The sequence below is a fragment of the Vanacampus margaritifer genome, chromosome 12, assembly GCF_051991255.1.
Source record: "Vanacampus margaritifer isolate UIUO_Vmar chromosome 12, RoL_Vmar_1.0, whole genome shotgun sequence".
NCBI classification, from domain to species: Eukaryota; Metazoa; Chordata; class Actinopteri; order Syngnathiformes; family Syngnathidae; genus Vanacampus; species Vanacampus margaritifer.
Genome location: NC_135443.1, coordinates 3,371,603 through 3,392,545, shown reverse-complemented (window position 1 = coordinate 3,392,545; position 20,943 = coordinate 3,371,603). Strand labels below are relative to the sequence as shown.

The following is a 20,943-nucleotide window of genomic DNA, read 5'->3' as shown; positions in this document are numbered from 1 at the left end:
AATGTGAAAAAAATAAGACCCATGCGTGTGGACTGACCAATAAAACACAATTCCCACGCAATTTCTGCAGAAATTGCACTTTGTCTAGTTGTTTTTAGGTGTTGTGTCTTTGCTTGCGTTAAATTAAATTGCGTTAAAATGTGCAATATAAATGAACCTTAAATGGCTGCTTCAGACCAAAGTAGCTGACTTCCTTTTCAATGTCAAGTTCTTGAGAGTTTTTTTTGTGGGTCCGCCAAATTGTGTGTTGATTGGTAGCGTCAAACTGGCGTGATGTGCAAAATCTTTCCAGGGGGCGTTGTTGAGCTTGATTTCTCATGCTGACGATGTGAAAACTCATGTGAACAGGAAGAGCCTTTCGTGATGGTGGCCGAGAACATCCTGGGCCAGCCCAAGAGATACAAAGGCTTCTCCATCGACGTCCTGGACGCGCTGGCCAAGATCCTGGGCTTTAAGTACGACATCTACCAAGTTGGAGATGCCAAGTACGGCTCGGTGCTCCCGAATGGCTCCTGGAACGGAATGATCGGAGAACTCATTGGCAAGGTCAGCGCGGTTTTTGCGTCCCGGGCAAACAGTGTCCAAATTTAGATCCACATCATTTCTCTGCCAGAGAGGACACACTTTCTTGTTTTTCAAATGGAGAGACCAATTATAGAGTTTGCCGTAATGGAAGCAGAAAACAGGAATGCGTCACTCTTTTATCTGCAAATCAGTCGTAACGGGAAGTAGAAGGACAAAAGTTGGAGAACATGACTATGAATCGTAATATTCATTTAGCTCGATCCTTAATGGAGTTACAGGTTATTTTCCCGTCCCACTGATGCAAAACAAGCCGCGGGGTGATTTTTTTCTCGTGTGTTCAATCTTTTATTTTGCGTCCAAGCAGGCTGCATGGAACATTTCGACTTCATAACAGTCCTGACTTAATTAAGACCACCGGCTGCCTTTCATTCACTTGATCACTGCAGACTCGCGAGTCGGAAGAGGCTGGCGGAATACAAAAATCCTTTCCCATGAAGGGAAGGTCCAGACATTATGAATTAGACATGAATCATATTTCACATGCACGAGCCCCGTCGCTTTAACGGACATATATTTGTAAATATCTCCATTTGTTTTTGGCTCTTATTATTATTATTATTATTATTATTATTATTATTATTATTAATGATATAATTATTATTTTAGTGGTGGTAGTATAGTAATTATAAGTATTATGATTATATACAATATTAATATACAGTATAAAAATTAGGGGTATCATGCGATTACATTTTTTAAGCGGAATTAATCGCATGACTTCAATAGTTAACTCACAATTAATCACAAATTTTATACCCGTTCTAAATGTACAAAAAAAATTACAAAAAATACTTCTTTTTTTTCATACTCTTGTTAACATAAAAGTGGGAAAAAAAATGTTAAACTAATAGAAATATGGCGGCATCTTTTAGTCATCGATACAGTAATTTTATAATAATTCATAAAAATACAATTAAAAAGATTTACTGTCCAAAAACGAGTGTATATTAATTGGTGTTGAGGTCATTTTTCTGCCACGAGATGGCATAATTGCATTTGTAAGACATTGGCGACAGCATTTTCTAATCTAATCTTTAACATGAAGTAATTTATTATTAAATTCATTACTGCTAAATTATGACGTGGATGTGTCTTCTGCGTTGTGACTGGAACCCTAGTACAGTCTTTCCAAGTAAAGGGCGGTCATTAATTGTGCGTTAAAGGAATTTCAAATTAACTCAAAATTAATGCACTCATTTTGACACACCTAATAAAAATAATTTGGATTGGTACTGTAATAGTAGTAGTTGTAGAGCATTAGCATTAGCAGTGTTAGCATTGGTGTTGGTAGCAGAGTAGTAGTAACCTTGTGAATGTTGTTGATCAGAGGGCGGACCTCGCCGTGTCGGCCATCACCATCACCCCCGAGCGCGAGCGCGTGGTGGACTTCAGCAAGCGCTACCTGGACTACTCGGTGGGCATCCTGATGCGCAAGTCGGAAGAAAAGATCAACATCTTCTCCCTGCTGGCGCCGTTCGACCTTGCCGTGTGGGCCTGCATCGCCGCCGCCATCCCGGTGGTGGGCGTCATGATCTTTCTGCTCAGGCGCATCCAGGCCGCCCGTTGCCACAACAGTGCGGACGGCCACCCGCAGCCCTCGCCCTCCACCTCGCTGCAGAGCGCCATCTGGATCGTCTACGGGGCTTTTGTCCAACAAGGTACGTCAACGGGCGTCTTGTCTTTCATCAGGATTTTTATTTTTTTTTTATTTCTGTTTCTGTTTTGCAGCAATTAGCATTAGAATATAAATAAGTTTCATCATTATTCACAAATCTGTTTAGAACTTTGGGTAAATGAGCTTTGTTGCAACATGGCTCTGGTTGATCTCTTATACTCTGCTGCCACCTGCTGGCCGTTTTTGTAATAACTACCATTGCTTCAACTGTTCTCTGCAGTTCAGAGGCTGCATCAAAGCCTTTTGTATGCTCGAGCATAAAAACAACAACATATTTACACATGTTTGGAAGCAAATGAGTTAATAAATAAAAACAATCCGAATAAAGTAATTAGGGGAAAATGCTTTTGTAATACACTTTAATGCAAAATTCAAATGAATCCGATTAGTCGATTAATCCATTCTAAAAATATTTGTGGCAAAATTAGTGTAAATATTAATGACAGCAATAAAGGCAACATTATAGATACAAAAACAAATCTGAAGATATTCATTTAAAGTCCACATTTTCACGTATTGTAGCTTTAATAATGCAACGTCAATTATGCTGAAACACTACAAATGTGTTAAAGTTTAAAAAAAAAAAAAAATGTAATGACTTGCAAAATATGCATTAAAGAAGCTAAGATAGCAATACTATTGTCCTTAATACAAGTCGATTCATCGACAGAATTTTCAAAAGTGAAATTATCACCTACTGTGGCTTTATATATTGGGAAGGTTGGAACGCTCCTCAAGCAGAAGAATTGGAGAAAAAGAAAAAAGAAAACATGCAATAAAGATGTTGGTGTCCTGGTAGCAGATCCAGAACATTATTCTGATTGCACGCCAACGTTGCATTAACACTAATTAAAAGCTGGCCCTCTAAAGTCAAATTATCACATACCGAGGCTTTAATTACAGATAGGGAGGAAGGCTAATACTCTTGAAATGGTTTTAAGATTTTCATAAACGCTTTTGAATGAAGAACAAACTGATTTAGGGGTACATAAATGCTGTCCTGGCTGGTCCGTGTATATTATAGACCAGTGGTTTTCAAATGGGGGTACGCGTACCCCTGGGGTTACGTAAGATTTAAAAAAAAAAAAGAAGAAGAAATAAATCCATGCAAAAATCTTTTAAAAATAATTGTTGAATTAATGAAATATTTCAAACTAATTTTATGTTCAGTAGACTAATGAATTTCATTATTTTAAAAACTCGGATTCTCCCCCATACTAGGATGGTTCGACCCAACTTGTCACATGCCACTTAAAAACAATTACGTTAATTATTTCTTTTCGATAACAGATCTGTACTATGATCCAAAAGAAGACACTTTATGTTGAATGTTTTTGTGGGCAAATATTTATTAATAATTAAGTTAATTATTTGTTTTTCAGATAAGATATTTACTATGATCCCTATGAGAGGACACTTTACTTTATTATTTTTATTTACACAAATCATAAGCCGTCCATTCATTTTATAATTGTTTTTTTTTTTATGTATGTTTTTATTTCAAAATAGCTCAGGAAAGACCAATACAAATGGAGTTTGAAAGGTTCTAAAGTTGAATAAATCAGACATTGATGGCACGGCACTCTAATAATTTTTTTTTGTGGAGGAGTTGTGGGTTTTTCAACCTAAAAATGCTTTGTGTTGGTTGGGGGTACTTAGCTGTAAAAATATTTCACAGGGGGTACATAAATGGAAAAAAGGTTGAGAACCACTCTTCTAGACCACTAAAATGTGAGCCAACATGGCCAGTTTGCAATGATAGCCACCGTTATCCTTCTTGTGAGCCGATGCATCATCAAGACGATTTTGAAGCAAAAACGTTTGACATCTTAGCTGGAAGCGAGTGCGAAACACTTTATGTGATTAAACAGAGCAGAAAAGGTGAGTAATGAGCAAATCAATTAGAATACATGCATTTAAGAGCTCGGCCATCCGTCATTGAAACAAGTGCACAGCCTTGCATTTTTCCAAAGGTGTCCTCGTCAAGGACGCCGGCCCGTCCACATCCGGCCAGCACGTCCCATTTGGACAAACGCCGATTCCGGCAACTGAGCAGCATCCATCATCGACTGGCATGTCGCCCACGAGCCAGGCCCAAAACAACGGCAATTTCACATTTGTATTTATTTATTTGTTCTTTTGACTCCCAGTGCTGCCAGTTTTGGTTTTCGTCAAGCAGACGGTTTGTTTCCCAGGAAGACGCGGGGCTCTTTGATATGGATCTGAGCGCTGATGCATTGTGGCTTTGTTGGCGAGCGTGAACTCGGCTGCGGCGTCAACCGTCATTTCGTAATGATACGTCAGCGTTCGGCGCAGGTTTTGTAAAAGACGTCTGTGCAAATCCTTCTCTTGCGTTTTCGAGACAGACAAGGAGGTTTTTTCACAGTTGACATCAGATCCAAGGTGGCGGAATAACATGTTTCTGTCAAAATACCCCGGAGACCAAGAATTTGAGCATATTTTACACCAGGGGTGGGCAAAGTATGGCCTGTGGGCCACTTAGGGCCCATGTTGGTATTCAATCCAGCCCACTGAGAGTTAGGGCTGTGCAATTAATCGAAATTATTCAATTATTACACTCCACAATTACAACATCATTATAATAATAAAAAAAACATTATTAATAATATTTTTTTTAGTTGTTTAAATTTATACATTTGCACCTTTGTACATTTTTTAAATAACTAATTTAATCAATTTTGTTTAATTCAAAAGGAACTTGCGTAATTATAGTGTTTCAAATAATTTGATGTGTCTTAAATTAATGTTTAATTTGTTTTTTACGTTTAAACATTTTCTTGTTTTGTCCCAAAAAAATAAGTGATCGTCCTGCTGCACTCCAACTTCAAGTTTTTGCCGACATAAATAAATAAATATATATTATTATGAATATGTATGATTATAAGTTCTGTTTGGTCCAAAGGAACGCATTTTTAAACATTTTCTTGTTTAGTAACAAAGAATAAATAATCGTGATTTCAATTATTGCCCAAATAATTGTGATTATTATTTTTTCCATAGTCGAGCATAAACTGTGACAGATACTCTCAACGCTTCACTTTTGGAGGCAGCATTTTATTTATACACGACACTTGGCGCGTGTGACGCATAGGCACTTCACCAAACACTATTAATTTCACACTTGATGCACGGGCAGCCATACCAAAGATTTGTATAAAAGCAATAAAATGCCAATCGTAAAATAATATTTCCCCTTTAAGAGAGCGCTTGGAAATCATGGCAGCCGGCGAGCAGCAAGTGGAAACAGGCAAATAGGTTTTTGCGCATGATGACAAAGTTTTATAAGAAGTTTATTTGGACGAAGAAGACGGAGCGCCGCTCTAGACCCACTTGACTTTCACGATGCACATTTCACATTCGATGACCTTTGAAGATCACTCAAAGCCGCGTATAATAAAAGTGACGGATGCCGGAGCGCCGCGCGTCTGACAAGGCGTTCACTTCGGTCCCGAGGCCGCAGCTGCGTCGACGGTGACACACTCCAGCCAAATACGCTCTCATCACATCATTTTGCACTGGCGCCGGCTTCCTCCTGACATTTCTACAACTCCATTTTTTTTCATGCTTTCAAAAACTCAAATTTATCCTGACATTTCGCTCGTACACTTCATAAGCTCTTTTTGATTTCATACCGGGTGCGAGGCGGAGGCAGAAATGAAATGTGCAAAACAAATGTGATGAAGCGGTCTTCCTCAAGAAGCTCAAAGAACATGAAAGCAAGAAAGTTGGATGAATAAAGATGACTATTAATGAAAACTTTGGCGCAAACTTTGAGTTGCAGGTTCGAACACAGTGGTGCCTTGAGATACAAGTTGAACTCGTTCCTTGAGCATTTTACCATTGAAATAAATGGAAATAACATTTTGTTCAAGGCACCCTTAAAACAGAAGCTACAAAAAACTTATCTATAAATCTTTTTTTTAATTTTTTTTATGAGAGTAGTAGCACCATGGTTGTTCATCTGCTTTTTTTTTTTTTTATCTTAAATCAATTTTTTTTTAATGATCTTTTTTTCTAATGAGTTTTTATTGCATAAAACTTCCTGTATTAAAAAATAACTCATCATCTCATACTAATTCTTAATTTAAAAAAATATATATGTAGAAAATATATTATTATATTAATAATAATATTATAGTATAAATAATATTATATATATATATATATATATATATATATATTATAAATAAAACTGATGGTCAAATTGATTAAAAAAAAATTATAATAGTAAATAAATAAATAATAAAACAAAAGCTAATGACAACCCCGGTGTAAAAACAAATAAAAATTACGGTAACTGAATTTTGATAAGCAAAAATCAAACCGATAAAAGGAAAAATTATGAAAGATACAAATTTATTCTAACCCTGATATTAAACAAGTTTAGGATTTTGGATTGTCAACCTCATTAAAAAAAAAAATTAAGAAAAAAGTACCCCTTCTCAATAATAATAATAATAATAATAATAATAATACATATACGTGTGTCCGCCGACAGGCAACGACTCCATCTTGGGTTCGGTGGCCCTGCGCATCGTGATGGGCAGCTGGTGGCTCTTCACCCTCATCGTGTGCTCGTCCTACACGGCCAACCTGGCCGCGTACCTCACCGTGTCCCGCATGGACAACGCAGTACGGTAAGACCTCATCTTGATATCTCTCTTTTTGTGGGTTTGTGTTTTGAGATATCGAAATTAAGTCAACCAAGATATTAGAAAAACATCACAGTAAGACACTACATATTGCTAAATGAACGAGTATCAATTACAAAAAAAAATACGATATTCCGTGTAGAGACATTTGTGTGCACGTGCCATATTTACACTTTTGCCGCCAACTTGCTGCAAATCAGGATTGTCGGAGCGCATTGAGAATAACAATAAAACAAAACAAAAAAAACACAGTCCTGTCAAAATGTTCTCCCCGCCGCTCTCAGAAGTAACTGCTTTATAAATCATGTAGCCGGTGTGGGATTATTTGCGGAGAACACGCCGTAATCTTTGTAAACATAAAACAATCCCGAGAAGGGATTACATGTTATTTGTTTGGGAGAGGATTCAAGAGCTGCGAGAAGAGGAAGGCTGATGGGCTGGGGGGAAAAATCACTGTGACAGCCTCAACCCTAAAGATTTGGAATAAATTGAATTTGATAGTGGCTGGCGTTTTGTAAAAGATAAAACACACAAATCGAATTATTCGGCATATGAATGAATTAGCTAGCAGCATTAGTTAGCATTAGTTTATTACTAGTTTAACTATAGTTAACCCATAAATAGTAAATATATAAATATATTAATATTAAAAATAAATAAATAAATAACAATACTAATAAAATATAAATAGTAATAATAGTTTAGTTTATTTTTAAATAAAATACAAAATATACATAATACATCTATTATTATAATAATAATATTAATATATACACATGTAAAAAATAAAAATATATTTTTAAAATAATATAATAATAATAAAAATATAAATAGTAAATATAAATAGTCTAACTATAGTGTATTATTATTTAAAAAATAAATTAAAATACAAAATATACATATAATATTAATAATAATAATAATATATACATAATATTTACAAAATAAAAAAAATAAAAATAAAATAAAAAGCTAAATAGTAAATATAAATAGTCTAACTATAGTGTATTATTATTTAAAAAATAAATTAAAATACAAAATATACATATAATATTAATAATAATAATAATATATACATAATATTTACAAAATAAAAAAAATAAAAATAAAATAAAAAGCTAAATAGTAAATATAAATAGTTTAACTATAGTTTATTATTAGTTTTTTTTTGTTTGTTTTTTGCTAGCATTAGTTAGCTGATTTTTACCATTGCTACAAATTGAAGTTACAAATTCAAACCTTAAGATTTGGCAGCATTGCACAAGTGTGCTTAAAACACCCCATTTGATACTTTCCCCGAAAGGAAGTCTAATGAAGTGAGAGCTTCTTTCTATTTCTATTTAGTAAACACACCTCATAGCTCGCAGAAGCAATCGATAACCTCCCAAATATTCTCTCTTTTCTGCTCCACAAATGATGCCCATCGCTCAAACATGTCCTACTTTTAAAGTCCAAACGAGGGGAAAAAGTGACAGCGGACATAAAAAGCATCATATTTTACCAGGCGGACTTAACAAGGTGCAGTTTGTGACCTCCATATAGTTCAATTGAAAAACAGTAAAGCTCCTTTATGATTCTACAAGTAGTCAATTTCTTATCTCCCTCAAACTGCCAAAAAGCACACGGGAGGGAAGTTAGTGCCAAAAAAATACACAAAATATATACTTATGGGCATATTTGTTCATAAAGTCTATAATTTAGCAAGTCATATAATCTCTAAAGTCATATTTTGATTTTGAAGAGACATATTGTGTGTGTTTTTCACAATTTAAAAGAGTTCCAAGATATCAGGTGAATTTCTTTTGTCAAAATACCCCAAGGATAAAGAATTATAGGACACGTTACACACCCTTTTGGACCTTCGCCCAGACTTGTTGATCACGTCATGGCCGAGTATTATGTCAATGAGCCCCGCTTGTTACATGGCAGTGGGGTTCACAGACGCATTTTCAGAAATAGTTTGTCCATTTTTGCACATGATGGTTGGTCAGACACTTCAGACACACATATTTGTATAGAAGCCATTAAAAAGTTGCATTTTCCATTATGCATCCCTTTTAATTGAAGTTTCTTAAGCACACTATTTGTATTGACTAATTAATTGGTTGGCCTGTTATTTATTTTATTTTATTTTACTTTATTTTATTTTATTTTATTTTATTTTATTTTATTTTATTTTATTTTATTAGATTTCATCATTATTCACAAATCAGTTTAAAACAGTGGGTAAAAAAGCTTGTTGCAACATGGCCCTGGTTGATCTCTTATACTCTGCTGCCACCTGCAGGCCGTTTTTGTAACAACTACCATTGCTTCAAGCGTTTTCTTCAGTTCAGAGGCTGCATCAAAGCCTTCTGTGTGCTCTAGCATAAAAAAATGCATAAATCGAGATAAATTGAGACCATGGTAGTATTTAAAATAGAACATATTTATACATTTTTGGGATCAAATTAGTTAAATATTTTTTCAATTAATCAGCCGATGAATCGCCTATCTGAATTTTATTCTGGAAAAAATGTGAATCGGCCTCAAAACAATCCACATCGGTTGTGCCCTTACTAGCATATTTGGTCTTCACATCGGAGTGTTCATGTTCAAGTGTTTTCATAACTTAATTAACCAACAGGCCCCAAAAAATTATCTACAGTATTTACCTTTTTTTTATGCTAGGTACATTATGTTTAATGACCAGAGGCTGTTTTGAGAAGGGGACAAAAATCCATCTCTCTTTTGGCTTTTATAGTTGCATTTATCTTTGCAAAGACGGTCTTTGGCCTCTCTTTTTTTCTTCTTCTCACCTTACCTTGCGGCTCCAATTACTCACAGAGTTGTTTCATTTTAAATGCATAGTTGTTTACCACGGCTCAGCTCACAACAGTTAAAACATGGTAAAAAAAAAAAAAAAGGTCACATGGATATTTTTTTTCACTGCAGCAAAAATCTGAAATGCAACCTGACAAAATAGGTCGCAGATGATAAACAAGCGAATCACTTGCTTCTGCCTCAAGTTTATTCCGAGGCGCGCTCGGGAGGCTTCTAATTAAACGGCTGAATTAGCCCGACGTCATCATCTGAGATAAGCTTTTCGATTTCCTTTTTTTTTTTGTTGTTGTTGTTTTTTTACGAGACAATCGTGGTTGTAAAACCAGTGTGGTGCCACTCTAATATGTTGCTTATAGCTGGAGCAAAACAGATAAAACACATTGTGTTAACTGTATCAACAGCCTCCTTCCCACTGGGGACGCAACCATTTAACAGACATCAAACGGAAGGTAAAATAATTACATGGATATTACGGAATTCTGCTGTGTAAATTACAGCAATTACACGGGCTGGCCATAACATTAGACAAACTTGCACAATCTCACAGTAAGAAGTCAAGCAAATGTGAAGGCAGTTTTGTAAGTGATCCAAACTCAGCATTTTAAAACACCCTTCAAGTCCATGTAACATAAAAATAATCACCTTCTAAATTTGACAGACCACAGAGAAGAAAGTTGTTCACAACCTTGTCATATTTGATTGAATTAAAAAAAGACAAGTAGGCCTATATAAAATGAGATTTCAAAATCATGAAAAATCTCCACTCCCAAACACTGTGGCTACTGAATGTGTGAACATCACCCCGCTAAAAAAAAAAATGTCTAACACCTTTCTTAGCCTACGCATCTGTACACGATTAAACCCCAACAAATAAATAAATAAATGTCTGTTGAAAGCCTGGCTGGAATATCCCCCACCGGCTAGCTCGCTAGCTAACGGTATTCTGGCGCTCGTTTGGTTGACTAGCTCGCTAGCTAAGTCTTCTGGTGCTCGTTTTTTGTTATCGGGCAATGGGTTCATCTGTGATGTCACCCACCTCGCTTGGGAACTGAAATAACGCCAAGCTCTTCTGGAAATTGTGGCTTTGTGGGGTGGAGGCATAGCTAGCTAGCTAATGGGACACTAGTGGTAGAAATGGGCAAAGTAATAGCTAAGGTTCCTAGAGTGTTTTTTGTTTTGTTTTTTTTGTTTTAGGTTTCATCGAGGTTGGAAAAAGTAACAAGCATATTTTGACAAAGTAAGGAGTATAAAGTACAGTACTACAGATGTCTCTTCAAAAGTAGGCTAAAAGTAAAATTAAAAAAAGGAATAGATTTCATTTAATGAAGTAACCTTTATGTTTTAAGTTTGCATCATTTCAGCAGCAATATTGTATACAGGTAATAGAAACAAAACAGTAGCTTTGAACAACTGAACCATAAAAATATTCTTGTTATTTTTTTTATAACCTATCTAACTAGATTGTGCAGCTGTACCTAAATAATAGTCCTGGGGAGTTTTCCTTCCTCCAAAAGAAGTCCCATTTTCTTCTTCTTAGACCCACATCTGCATAATGGCGTCATGAGAGAGTCATTTTCAGATATGCAGTATTGTTCATAAAAAGTACATTAGCGCATGCTCTTATGAGCAGTTAATGGCCAATCGGAGGGATTAATGCCGCAATCGTTCAAAATCCCAACCCCTGGATTTCTCGACGTCGTTAGCGTGAGCGTTTGCGGTCGCCGTGGGCGCGCTGCGTGCACGGGGGCGGGGGAGGCATTTGGGATAAGGCAGGGAAGCTACAGGTGCAGCTCATTTGCTTGATCAAGAGCTTGCCGTTCGAGATTTACTTGAATGCACACAAGGACTCGGGAGTGCTAGTTTAACATGCTGATCGGGATTGTTGTTGTCCGGATGAGCCAGCGTTTATAGTGGAAGTGATGTTCGGGGCCTGGACTTATTTTTCTTGCATGGGGGTGCTGAAACCGTCAAAACTCCTCCTCAGAGCTTGCCTTCACTACCAAAAGGACTTCAAATGCGAGTCTCTTAGGTAACTTGTTCTATTATATGTTAGAAAAAATGTACATAAGTTATCCCATATTTACACATATAGTTACAGCTACAGAACAGAAACGGTTCCCTTATCACAAGATTAGGACTGAGACATTTTGTTGTTGGAACACCCTGTAGAAAAAAAAAAAAGATGGCTCGGGAGAGTGTGCCTCAGAACGAGTAGGAGATTGTAACTGAGCACATCACAGTCCGTTCTCCTCACGAGTAAAAAAAAAAAAACAAAGTCTCTTTTCTTCCTTTTTTGGCTATTGTTTATTATATGTTCTAGGTTGACTGAATCTGACATTATAATTCAATGGCAAGGAAGCAAATGACTGATTGTGGCACTGACACTGCTTTCCAGGTCTTTCCAGGACCTGTCCAAGCAGGCGGACCTGGCGTACGGGACGGTAAGGGACTCGGCTGTGTACGATTACTTTCAAGCCAAAGGCACCAACCCCTTGGAGCAGGACAGCACCTTCGCCGACCTGTGGAAGACCATCAACAAAAACAACGGTTTCGAGCACTCCGTTTCGGGACCGGGAGAAGGCATCAAAAAGGTGAGCGATGCTTAAAAAGACCTTGGCTTCAGTGAAGCCGTCAAATTCAACTGAAGCTTTTGTCACACAACTAAGCCTGCTAATATTCAGGCAACTGGATGCTTATTTTGGTTTGAAATCTGAGAATTTCAATCACTGAGGTAGTGAATAAATATTTTACGAGTCCTCTCCTATCTGTCCAACGTAACAGCCACAGGCACATGTAAGCCGAAGAAGGTGGAATCCATAATTTAACAAATATCTGTGAAGTCCACATATCTAATGAATAAGCCTCATTTGGATCAGTGCTACACGGGGGGTCTTCGTGCAGCGGCGTGAGAATCTGTGGTCATGCGGCACAAGAAGGCACAATCGGGTAATGCCGTATTTACTGATTTTCACTTGAATGCGTCATATTTCTAGAAGTATTTTTCACACAAATATTTACTGTAAAGTATGTCTTCTACATTAGCTTATGTTAGTGATAGACTCCCATCTTACGTACAAATTTGGGTTACAGAACTCTTTGAAGATCAAAACGTTTATTTATATTATCGTCAGTGATTCTCAAAGTGCCGTAGTAATACCACAGGTGGTATCCTGGCTCCCTCTAGTGGTATGTGAAAGTATCACTATATTAAATGTTCAAACTATGATAATACATTTGTTAAGTGCAATACACTTGTATGTAATCTCATTAAAATGTAAGTTTTCTAACAAAAAATAGTAAACCCCCCTTTGTCGTATTTTACAGTTGTTGTTTTTTTACAATCCTAAACTATAACTATACATTGTTTTGCTTCCCATTTATTTTAGGTGTAATTCTACAGTCAGCCATTAGAATTTGTTACAAGCCGAGTGAAAACAGGAAGTATTTCAAGCTCAGTCTAGCTTTTGCAGAAGATTATTGAACGTCACATCTGCTGTAATCCTGCTTTTTACGATGACAGAAAGTTCTTTCTTATCGCAACTCTTCAAGTCGGTATGTAAACAATGAATACCTGTCTTGTAGGGTAATCAAAAGTTTATTCAATATTTTGTCTTAGCTCCTCAGCCATTTAAATAACCAACAGATGTCCTCATGTGACTCACTTGTAGTCATGAGGCAAATGAACCCCCTTCCGCCGCGTGTGTTTACGGGGGGTGAGCCGGCTTTCCAACTTTGCGTGGTCCTAATGAGACGCGAGGTGCGGAGGCTTCGTTTCTTACATTTTGTTGACAGCACGCTCAGATCCGAGGACACCACGGGGAAGAACGTCGCAACGGTGAATACGACAACAAGAAAGTGCAAATCCAAAAGGATTCCGGAGCCATTCTCATCTTGTTCATGCGCTCGCAGGCTGCCGGCGCATCTCTTAGCAACAACTATTTTCATGATCATCGTCAATAATTTTTTTTCTTGCACTACTTTTGGTCTAATTACATTCGCACATGCATTTGCGTCTTCTCCATTCTACTGTTAAATCACTGTTGTGTGGTCTACTGAAAAATCTACAAAAGTTAGGTCGTGTTATGGTAAACGGAGTGCTTAGTCGACACCATATGTTGTCCAAATTACTTTATCAAGCCTCATATTAGCTTTTTTTTATGAAAACATATCGGTTTTCTTTTGCACTCTAAAATAAGGTGTGCGCATCAATTAATTTTGAGCGTCCGTCATTCAGCAATCGTCAACAGTCGGGACACCCTTCCGTGATTATCAATTCGTCATTCGTGGTTGCTGAGCAAAATGAGTGTCCGTCAATGTTTCCGTCATTCGTCAATCCGTCAGCAAAATGGGACGGCCGTTAGTGACGGATTGACGAATTTTTTGACGATTAAATTGACGGACAAAAACCCCCTTCCGGAAATGCTTAGTTCATCAATTTTTTGAAGTTTCCCATCAATTGGCAATCGTCAACAAAATGGACGTCCGTCATTGACGGATTGATGGACCTTTGGTCAACATTGACAGAATGCAGGCTGCCTCGTTCTATTCTGGCCAACAGCAGAAACCCAAGGTGTTTGTTTTTTCTCTTTTGGAGCTTTGTTCTGTCGTACCAGCTAGCTAATTTAGGATGTGTCAGGTTCAGTCAACCTAGAACATTTAATAAACAACAGACAAGGAAGGAAGACAAGACACTTAGATTATTTTTGCTAGCGAGGAGAACGGACAGAGATGTGCACAGTTTACAATCTCCTACCCACTCGCAGGCACACTTTGCCAAGTCCTCTCTTTTTAATCGGATTTTCCCTAATTACACACATGTTACTGCTCCAAAGGGGAGGGGCAACACACAGCAGCAACCATCACGGATATGAGTAAATGTGCAGATTATAATACAGACGTGTCTTTCTTCGGCGCTGAAGGTTTCAACAGTTGACCCGCAAAGTGTTTTAGCCGCTATCATGTGATAAGGCACAATTCTTGTCCTGCAGCTGCAAGAGCATCCTTCCCACGGGGCTCTTCTCTCCTCACAGATAACTCCAACTCACATGATTCAAAGTTTTTACCGCTGAATACTATAAGAGTAAATATGGGAAAACGTATGTACATTTATTCTAACAGGATGGTTCTTCTCTCCAGTGCAGCGTCCAAGTTTGCAAACTCCCTTCGTGCTAGGACGGCATCAATAACGGCCAATAACGAATGATGACGACCAATAACGAATGATGACGACAAATGCATTAACTAGATCGATTTTATTGACTGGTTGCTTAACAATTAAATATAATGCTCATTATCCAGCCAAACATTCGCATCCCATACACGCGCTAAAACATCAGGGAGTTCAATGTCCTTCAACATAATTTTGATGATTATTTTTCCATAATCGCCAGCACTAATGCCTTGTACTTAGAAGGTAAATACAATTCAACTATAGTAAAAATAAAAATAAAAGACCAAAATGAATTCATTTGATTAAAAAAAAGAAAAAGTTTGAGCCACTGCGACATTACGCACAGCTTGAGAATTAACACTGCACTTGAATAGAGTGAAACCTGTGGCGAGCCACTACACTGGGAACCTTTCAGGAAATTACATTTGGCATTAACATACACATAATTGGGACACAATGTCGGAGATGAGACTGTGGGGAAGTTCACCAAAGTTGAACTGCACAAAGTAAGGAAAAGAAACGGGGAAAAGATTTGAGGTGACACTAATGCGGCACATCAGGCGGCGTCAAAGTCATTCGGCTCCTCAGGAATAAAGTTTTCGGCGTGTATTGTTTTGCTGCGTCTGCTCGTGTAATGAGTGTGAGGGACTTTTTGCTAGTCTGTACCCAACAATGCCGAATTGATCTTTGTCAAAAATCGATGCGAGTCAAGCTTAGCCGAGTACTTTTTTGCAACCTTCCAGATGTCTGCTCACATAATTATCTTTTGTGTATCAACCTGGTGTGCGAGTGCGTGTTTTGTGATGATTTTTTTTTTTTTCAGGGTGGGACAGACACTAAGAACGAGGCAAAAAAACAAATAAAACCAAAAGAACACCTGTCTAAAAACAATTAGATGAGATAGGAGTTTGATTTTATCGATGACGGCGGCGACGTGATGTCATGTTTTCATCCATCCAGGCTAAGCGCGAGTCGTACGCCTTCCTGTGGGACATGGCGGTGGTGGAATACGCCGCCCTCACCGACGACGACTGCACGCTGACTGTGGCCGGCAACAGCATCAGCACCAGAGGCTACGGCATGGCCCTGCAGCACGGCAGCCCTTACAGAGACCTCTTCTCTCAGAAGTACGTACTCCGACACTAGTTAGCGTTGATTCCCCAAAGCCTCGCCACCGCGCTTATACGAGACGATCATTATCACCGTCTCGGTACTTTAATATCAAGCCGCGTCGGGGTCACATGGTCGAGTCGGGGAGCAGCCGACCGTGCGGGCTGGGAACAAAAAGGAACAACGGCTGACCTCATAAGCTCGCAAATGAATGTGCTTTATGGCTTTCACTGATAAAAAAAAAAAAAGAGAGCGTATGAGAGAAGACCTGCTAAAACCAAAAGGAGTCATTTTGAAGGCAGGGATGGACGGTGGATGGAGTGGAGATCCACTCTCTGTATTTCTTAGATGAGTGTGCGCTCCTGCTTTCAGGTTGAAGTTGTTGCCTGGCAACCTCACAGCTATTCGTTGAAACCAATTTGGAGTCTTCTGTCAATCTAACGGGTGTTTTTGTATACAACCAAGAAAACTTTTGCTTCAAATTAGGGCTGAACAATTAATGGGAATTTAATCAGCGTTGCAGTGTAGTAGAATGCAAGTTTAAAATCACAAAGGCTGCAATTTAAAATGGAAAAAAAAACAACTTCATTTCAGTTCTAACTAGGGATATTCAATACCACTTTTTTTCAGACCGATATCGATGCCAAATATCGATACCACTCGTACATAAGTCCCCCCCCCAAAAAAATTTTAAAGAAAGATCACGACGCAGTATTTTTCCTTAAAATTGCATGAAATTAATGTTCATTTTCTATTCTTCACATTTTTAATTTCTAGTTCCTGGTCGTCAAAACGGCCACAAGAGTATCGGCCACAAGAGTATCGGCCACAAGAGTATCGGCCACCGTCTCGAGTACAGATACCTTTAAAAAAAAAAAAAACTAGTGTCGGCACCGATACCAGGTATTGGTATCGGTGCCGACACTAGTTTTTTTTTTTTGGGGTACTTTTTTTTACCTGGTACTCGCCCATCCCTAGTCATAACATATACATACACAAATATAGGTACACACACATATACACATTTTATGTGTATATATATATATATATATATATATATATATATATATATATATATATATATATATATATATATATATATATATATATATATATATATATATAGAGAGAGAGAGAGAGAGAGAGAGAGAGATATACACACACACACACACACACACAGTGTATATATAGAAGATGGATGCATGTGAATTTCAAATTGGGCCCGTGCAGCAATGGTGCCTCAGCTGAAGCTCTTGAATGCATCACTTGTGGGGAAAATGAATGGAAAACACTTGAGGCATCTGTAGTCGTGATGTTTCATGAGTATTCATGTGTGCGACTCCATGTCGAAGGCTTCGATGTCGGTGAGTGCATGTTTTTGAGTGTGCTTGGTCTTTGGCTCGGAATCAATGTGCAGAATTATGCTCTGATATTTATGTGCCAGTCCTCGCTGAAAGTGTTGAAAAATCTCCGCACATAAGATTCAAGGCCACGTCGCCGTCGTCCTTCTTCCCCGTGACACGGCCGCATCCATCTGCTCGTCCACGTCTTTGGACTCATCTTTAAAGCCGCACCATCCTACACAATTTGATTTCAATTTCATTATTAGAGCTATTTGTCTCTGCAGCTCGGCTGGCGGAAAATTACAAGGTTACAATTCTTCCATAATGAGGCATGCGGGGCTATTTTAACAACACGTGGCTGTTTGCCTGATTGATAATATACAATATCAATCCATTGTGGTACTATTCATTAATTAATAACTACAATAACATCCCTTTTTGTTGTATTGAGATAATTAAAGGGGAAGTTTTTTGTTTTTTTACAATAATATGTTCTATGCAGCCCAACTGGTACAAATATGGTATTCTAGTTAATATTGTGTTAGTTGAATATGTGTTAAGTATAAAAATTCAGCCGTTTTTATCCGTCTCAGGCAGCGGCCATTTTGCCGCTTGTTATCGACTGAAGATGACATCACAGTAGCTCAGGGAAAGGCCAGCTCAGCTTCAGAAAAAAGGTGAGCCATGATTGGCTGTTGCATAAGCCCTGAGCAACTGTGATGTCATCTTCAGTCGACAACACATGGAAAAATGGCCGCCCCCTGAGATGGATAAAAATGGCTGGACTTTGCTTCATAACTCAAACTCCACAAATGTAATGTTAATCAGAATGTCATCTTTAGACTAGCGAGGTCACATAGAACATGTTATTGTCAAGAAATGTTTAAGGTTGACTTCCACTTTAAATTGTTAAACAATACACAAAACAATTTGTAACAGTGCCTAATTGCCCTCCCTCAGGATTTTGGAGCTTCAGGAAAAAGGCGACCTGGACATCTTGAAGCAGAAGTGGTGGCCAAAGAAGGGCCGCTGCGACCTGCAAAGCCATGCCGACGCCCAGACAGAGGGCCGGGCACTGCACCTGCACAGTTTTGCCGGGGTCTTCTGTATCCTGGCGGCCGGGCTGCTACTGGCCCTGCTGGTGGCCGCCCTGGAGACCTGGTGGAACAGCAACCACTGCCGCCGAAAGGAGTCCAAAGAGGTGACCAATGACAACTCGTCCGGCCCGGGCTCGGGCCCAAACCGGGCCGCCGCCGCTGCCGCGGGTCCCCCTGCCCCACCGAGGCCCCGGTCCAGACCCAGACCCCCGGGCCCCCCGGTCCTGCCCAGAGACGCCACTGCCACACTCTACTTTATGGATCCAGCAAGCACAGACGGCAACCCCGATTTAGTCGAGCTGCAGTACACGCAGTTATAATAGGTGTGCCCCGATGATAGACCCGACGTCATGTGATCGGTCTGTGATCATTCCTTCTCATGCCGGGAGAGTGCTTGGAGTGATTCCGCTGCCGCTGTGGTTCTCTCCCATCTGGGGGGGGGCGCTGAATCGCTGCTGCTCGTGGTAGACAACCGTCGCGGCAGCAATGAATCCACAGTGGTGGGCCATGTTTTTGCTACCTGGGCCTTCAGTGGGGACTCAAACGATTTCGGCCAATAATGCAAAAACACAAATGGAGCAGTTCAGAGTTCTTTTTTTTTTTTTTCAAGTAACATGATGAAGAGCACAGGTGGCAAATTCAGGTCAAGAAACGACAAACCCTGCCACAGTCTCAGGTGCTAGCTAGCTCCTATGGTGCTCGTTTACATGCTAGGGAGCTAGCTAGCACGAGCTAAAGCCAAACTGCGGCAGGGTATTTACTTTTTGGACCTGGATTTGCCACCTCTGATAAGAAGTGCCCGTTCCATTGACTTTGATGAGAATGTCGCCCCTACCAACATGGCCGCCACTTAGGCACAGTGCCAGAATCCATAAAGACGTGTACCCGTCTCTGTGTGTTGATAGCAGCAGTAAATAACAAGCCTGTGCACTTGACACAATTTTGCACCTGTTGAATCGAGATTCTGCAGTATCGTTATTTTTTGTCAAAAGTGATTAGGCAAAAGCGTTTTCTCTCTTTTCTCGACTCGAATGGGAACATTCTGATTCGCCTTTCATTTTCAATGGCCAAACTGCTACTGGATTTGAGTCCCTACCGATTTGTGCACTTGTGCTCGTGACGGCCCACCACTGACATGGTGTTGATCTCCAAAAAAAAAAGTGTACTCCTCCTGGTTTCATTCGCACTTCCGTGGTACAAAAGCTCTCTTTAGCTAATCCATTCAAGTCTTAATGCCGTAGAGCTCGGACTTGTGCGCAGCCCCTCTCTGCACGAGGCTTCCAGACTACGAAGGCTTGACATGGATCCCTAAACTAAAGTGTGAGCACCAGAAGATGACATAGAATCTGAGCCTTGACCCGCCGCCTGTTTGACTTGACGTGAAAGAAGCGCCGCACCAGGGAACCCCTTTCAGGCCCGGGTCCTGACCTGACCTGGTAGCTGTAGGTGGCGATTAACACAGAAAGATCTTCTAAGCCAGCTCACACGGACGTCACAATTTTTTGTAATTGTTTAACAATTCCAGACGCCAGACTCTTGACCCAGGTCAGGAGCGGGCTGAAAAAATTCCTGCGTGGTGATTGGCTGTGTCAGGACCAAAAACAAAAGGGGGCGGGACACGGGGCCGGGCAGGGGTAGATTCTAGTCGCTTCATCTGTCATCTCACTGTTGTCTTCCGTGACTTCACTGCATGACCACGAAAGCTGGAGGCAGACAAAGATGGCCTGACTGGAGACATGAGAATTTTGTAGAATTTTGTACGAAAAGCGGAATGGCTTGGAAAAAAAAAATGTTACAATTCAAAGGCGATACAATATAAATTGAAACGATTTGGTTCGAGTCAATGCGCTCACATCTACATCAACACTGATTCCCCCAAAAATATGGTGGAAAAATTCTCATGAGATCAAGTTGCTTCGTGTCCAATTTGCACCTCCGTCTTTCCTTTTCTGTCATTTGTCATCGATGGTGTGTGAATGTGACATTATCGTTTTTGTTTTATTTATTCGTAAAGAAGTGGTTCTCAAACTTTTTTGGTCCAGGGACCACCTCAGGGGTGAACCTTTGCAAGGATCTCCACATTATCTACCACGTGTACCCCTCAATGCCATAGGAATGAAGTAGTAGTAGTAGGGAATGTTAACCTTGAAAGTCGTATTTTTTCTTTAAAAACAAAACAAATATTTACAAGAACAAATGTGTATTTTGTCGGGTGTCAGGTTCAGTCAACCTAGAACATTTAATAACCAATAGGCAAGGAAGGAAGACAAGAGATTTAGATTATTTTGCTCGCGAGGAGAACTGACAGAGATGTGATCAGATAACAAACTCCTACCCGTTCTGTGCACACTCCGCCGACCCCTCTGTTTTTAATAGGATTTTCCCTAGTTACACAGATGTTGCTGCTCTAAAGGGGAGGGGCCACACATAGCAGCAACCTTCAAGGATATGAGTTATTATGCAGATA

The 20,943-nt window shown here is 39.3% G+C and overlaps 1 protein-coding gene across 3 annotated transcripts in view; it reads left to right on the top strand.

Moving 5' to 3' along the window:
* grid1a (glutamate receptor, ionotropic, delta 1a) overlaps positions 1–20,943 on the top strand; it is a 324,300-nt gene that overhangs the window by 300,954 nt on the left and 2,403 nt on the right. For 2 of the 3 annotated variants that reach the window (XM_077582365.1, XM_077582363.1), the window contains 6 exons: positions 349–546; positions 1,913–2,243; positions 6,780–6,918; positions 12,152–12,347; positions 15,887–16,053; positions 18,340–18,580. In XM_077582365.1, coding sequence (XP_077438491.1) covers positions 349–546; positions 1,913–2,243; positions 6,780–6,918; positions 12,152–12,347; positions 15,887–16,053; positions 18,340–18,580 — 1,272 coding nt within the window. Of the gene's footprint in view, positions 1–348; positions 547–1,912; positions 2,244–6,779; positions 6,919–12,151; positions 12,348–15,886; positions 16,054–18,339; positions 18,800–20,943 lie in introns of all 3 variants that reach the window. The other variant, XM_077582364.1, reaches the window with a different exon arrangement.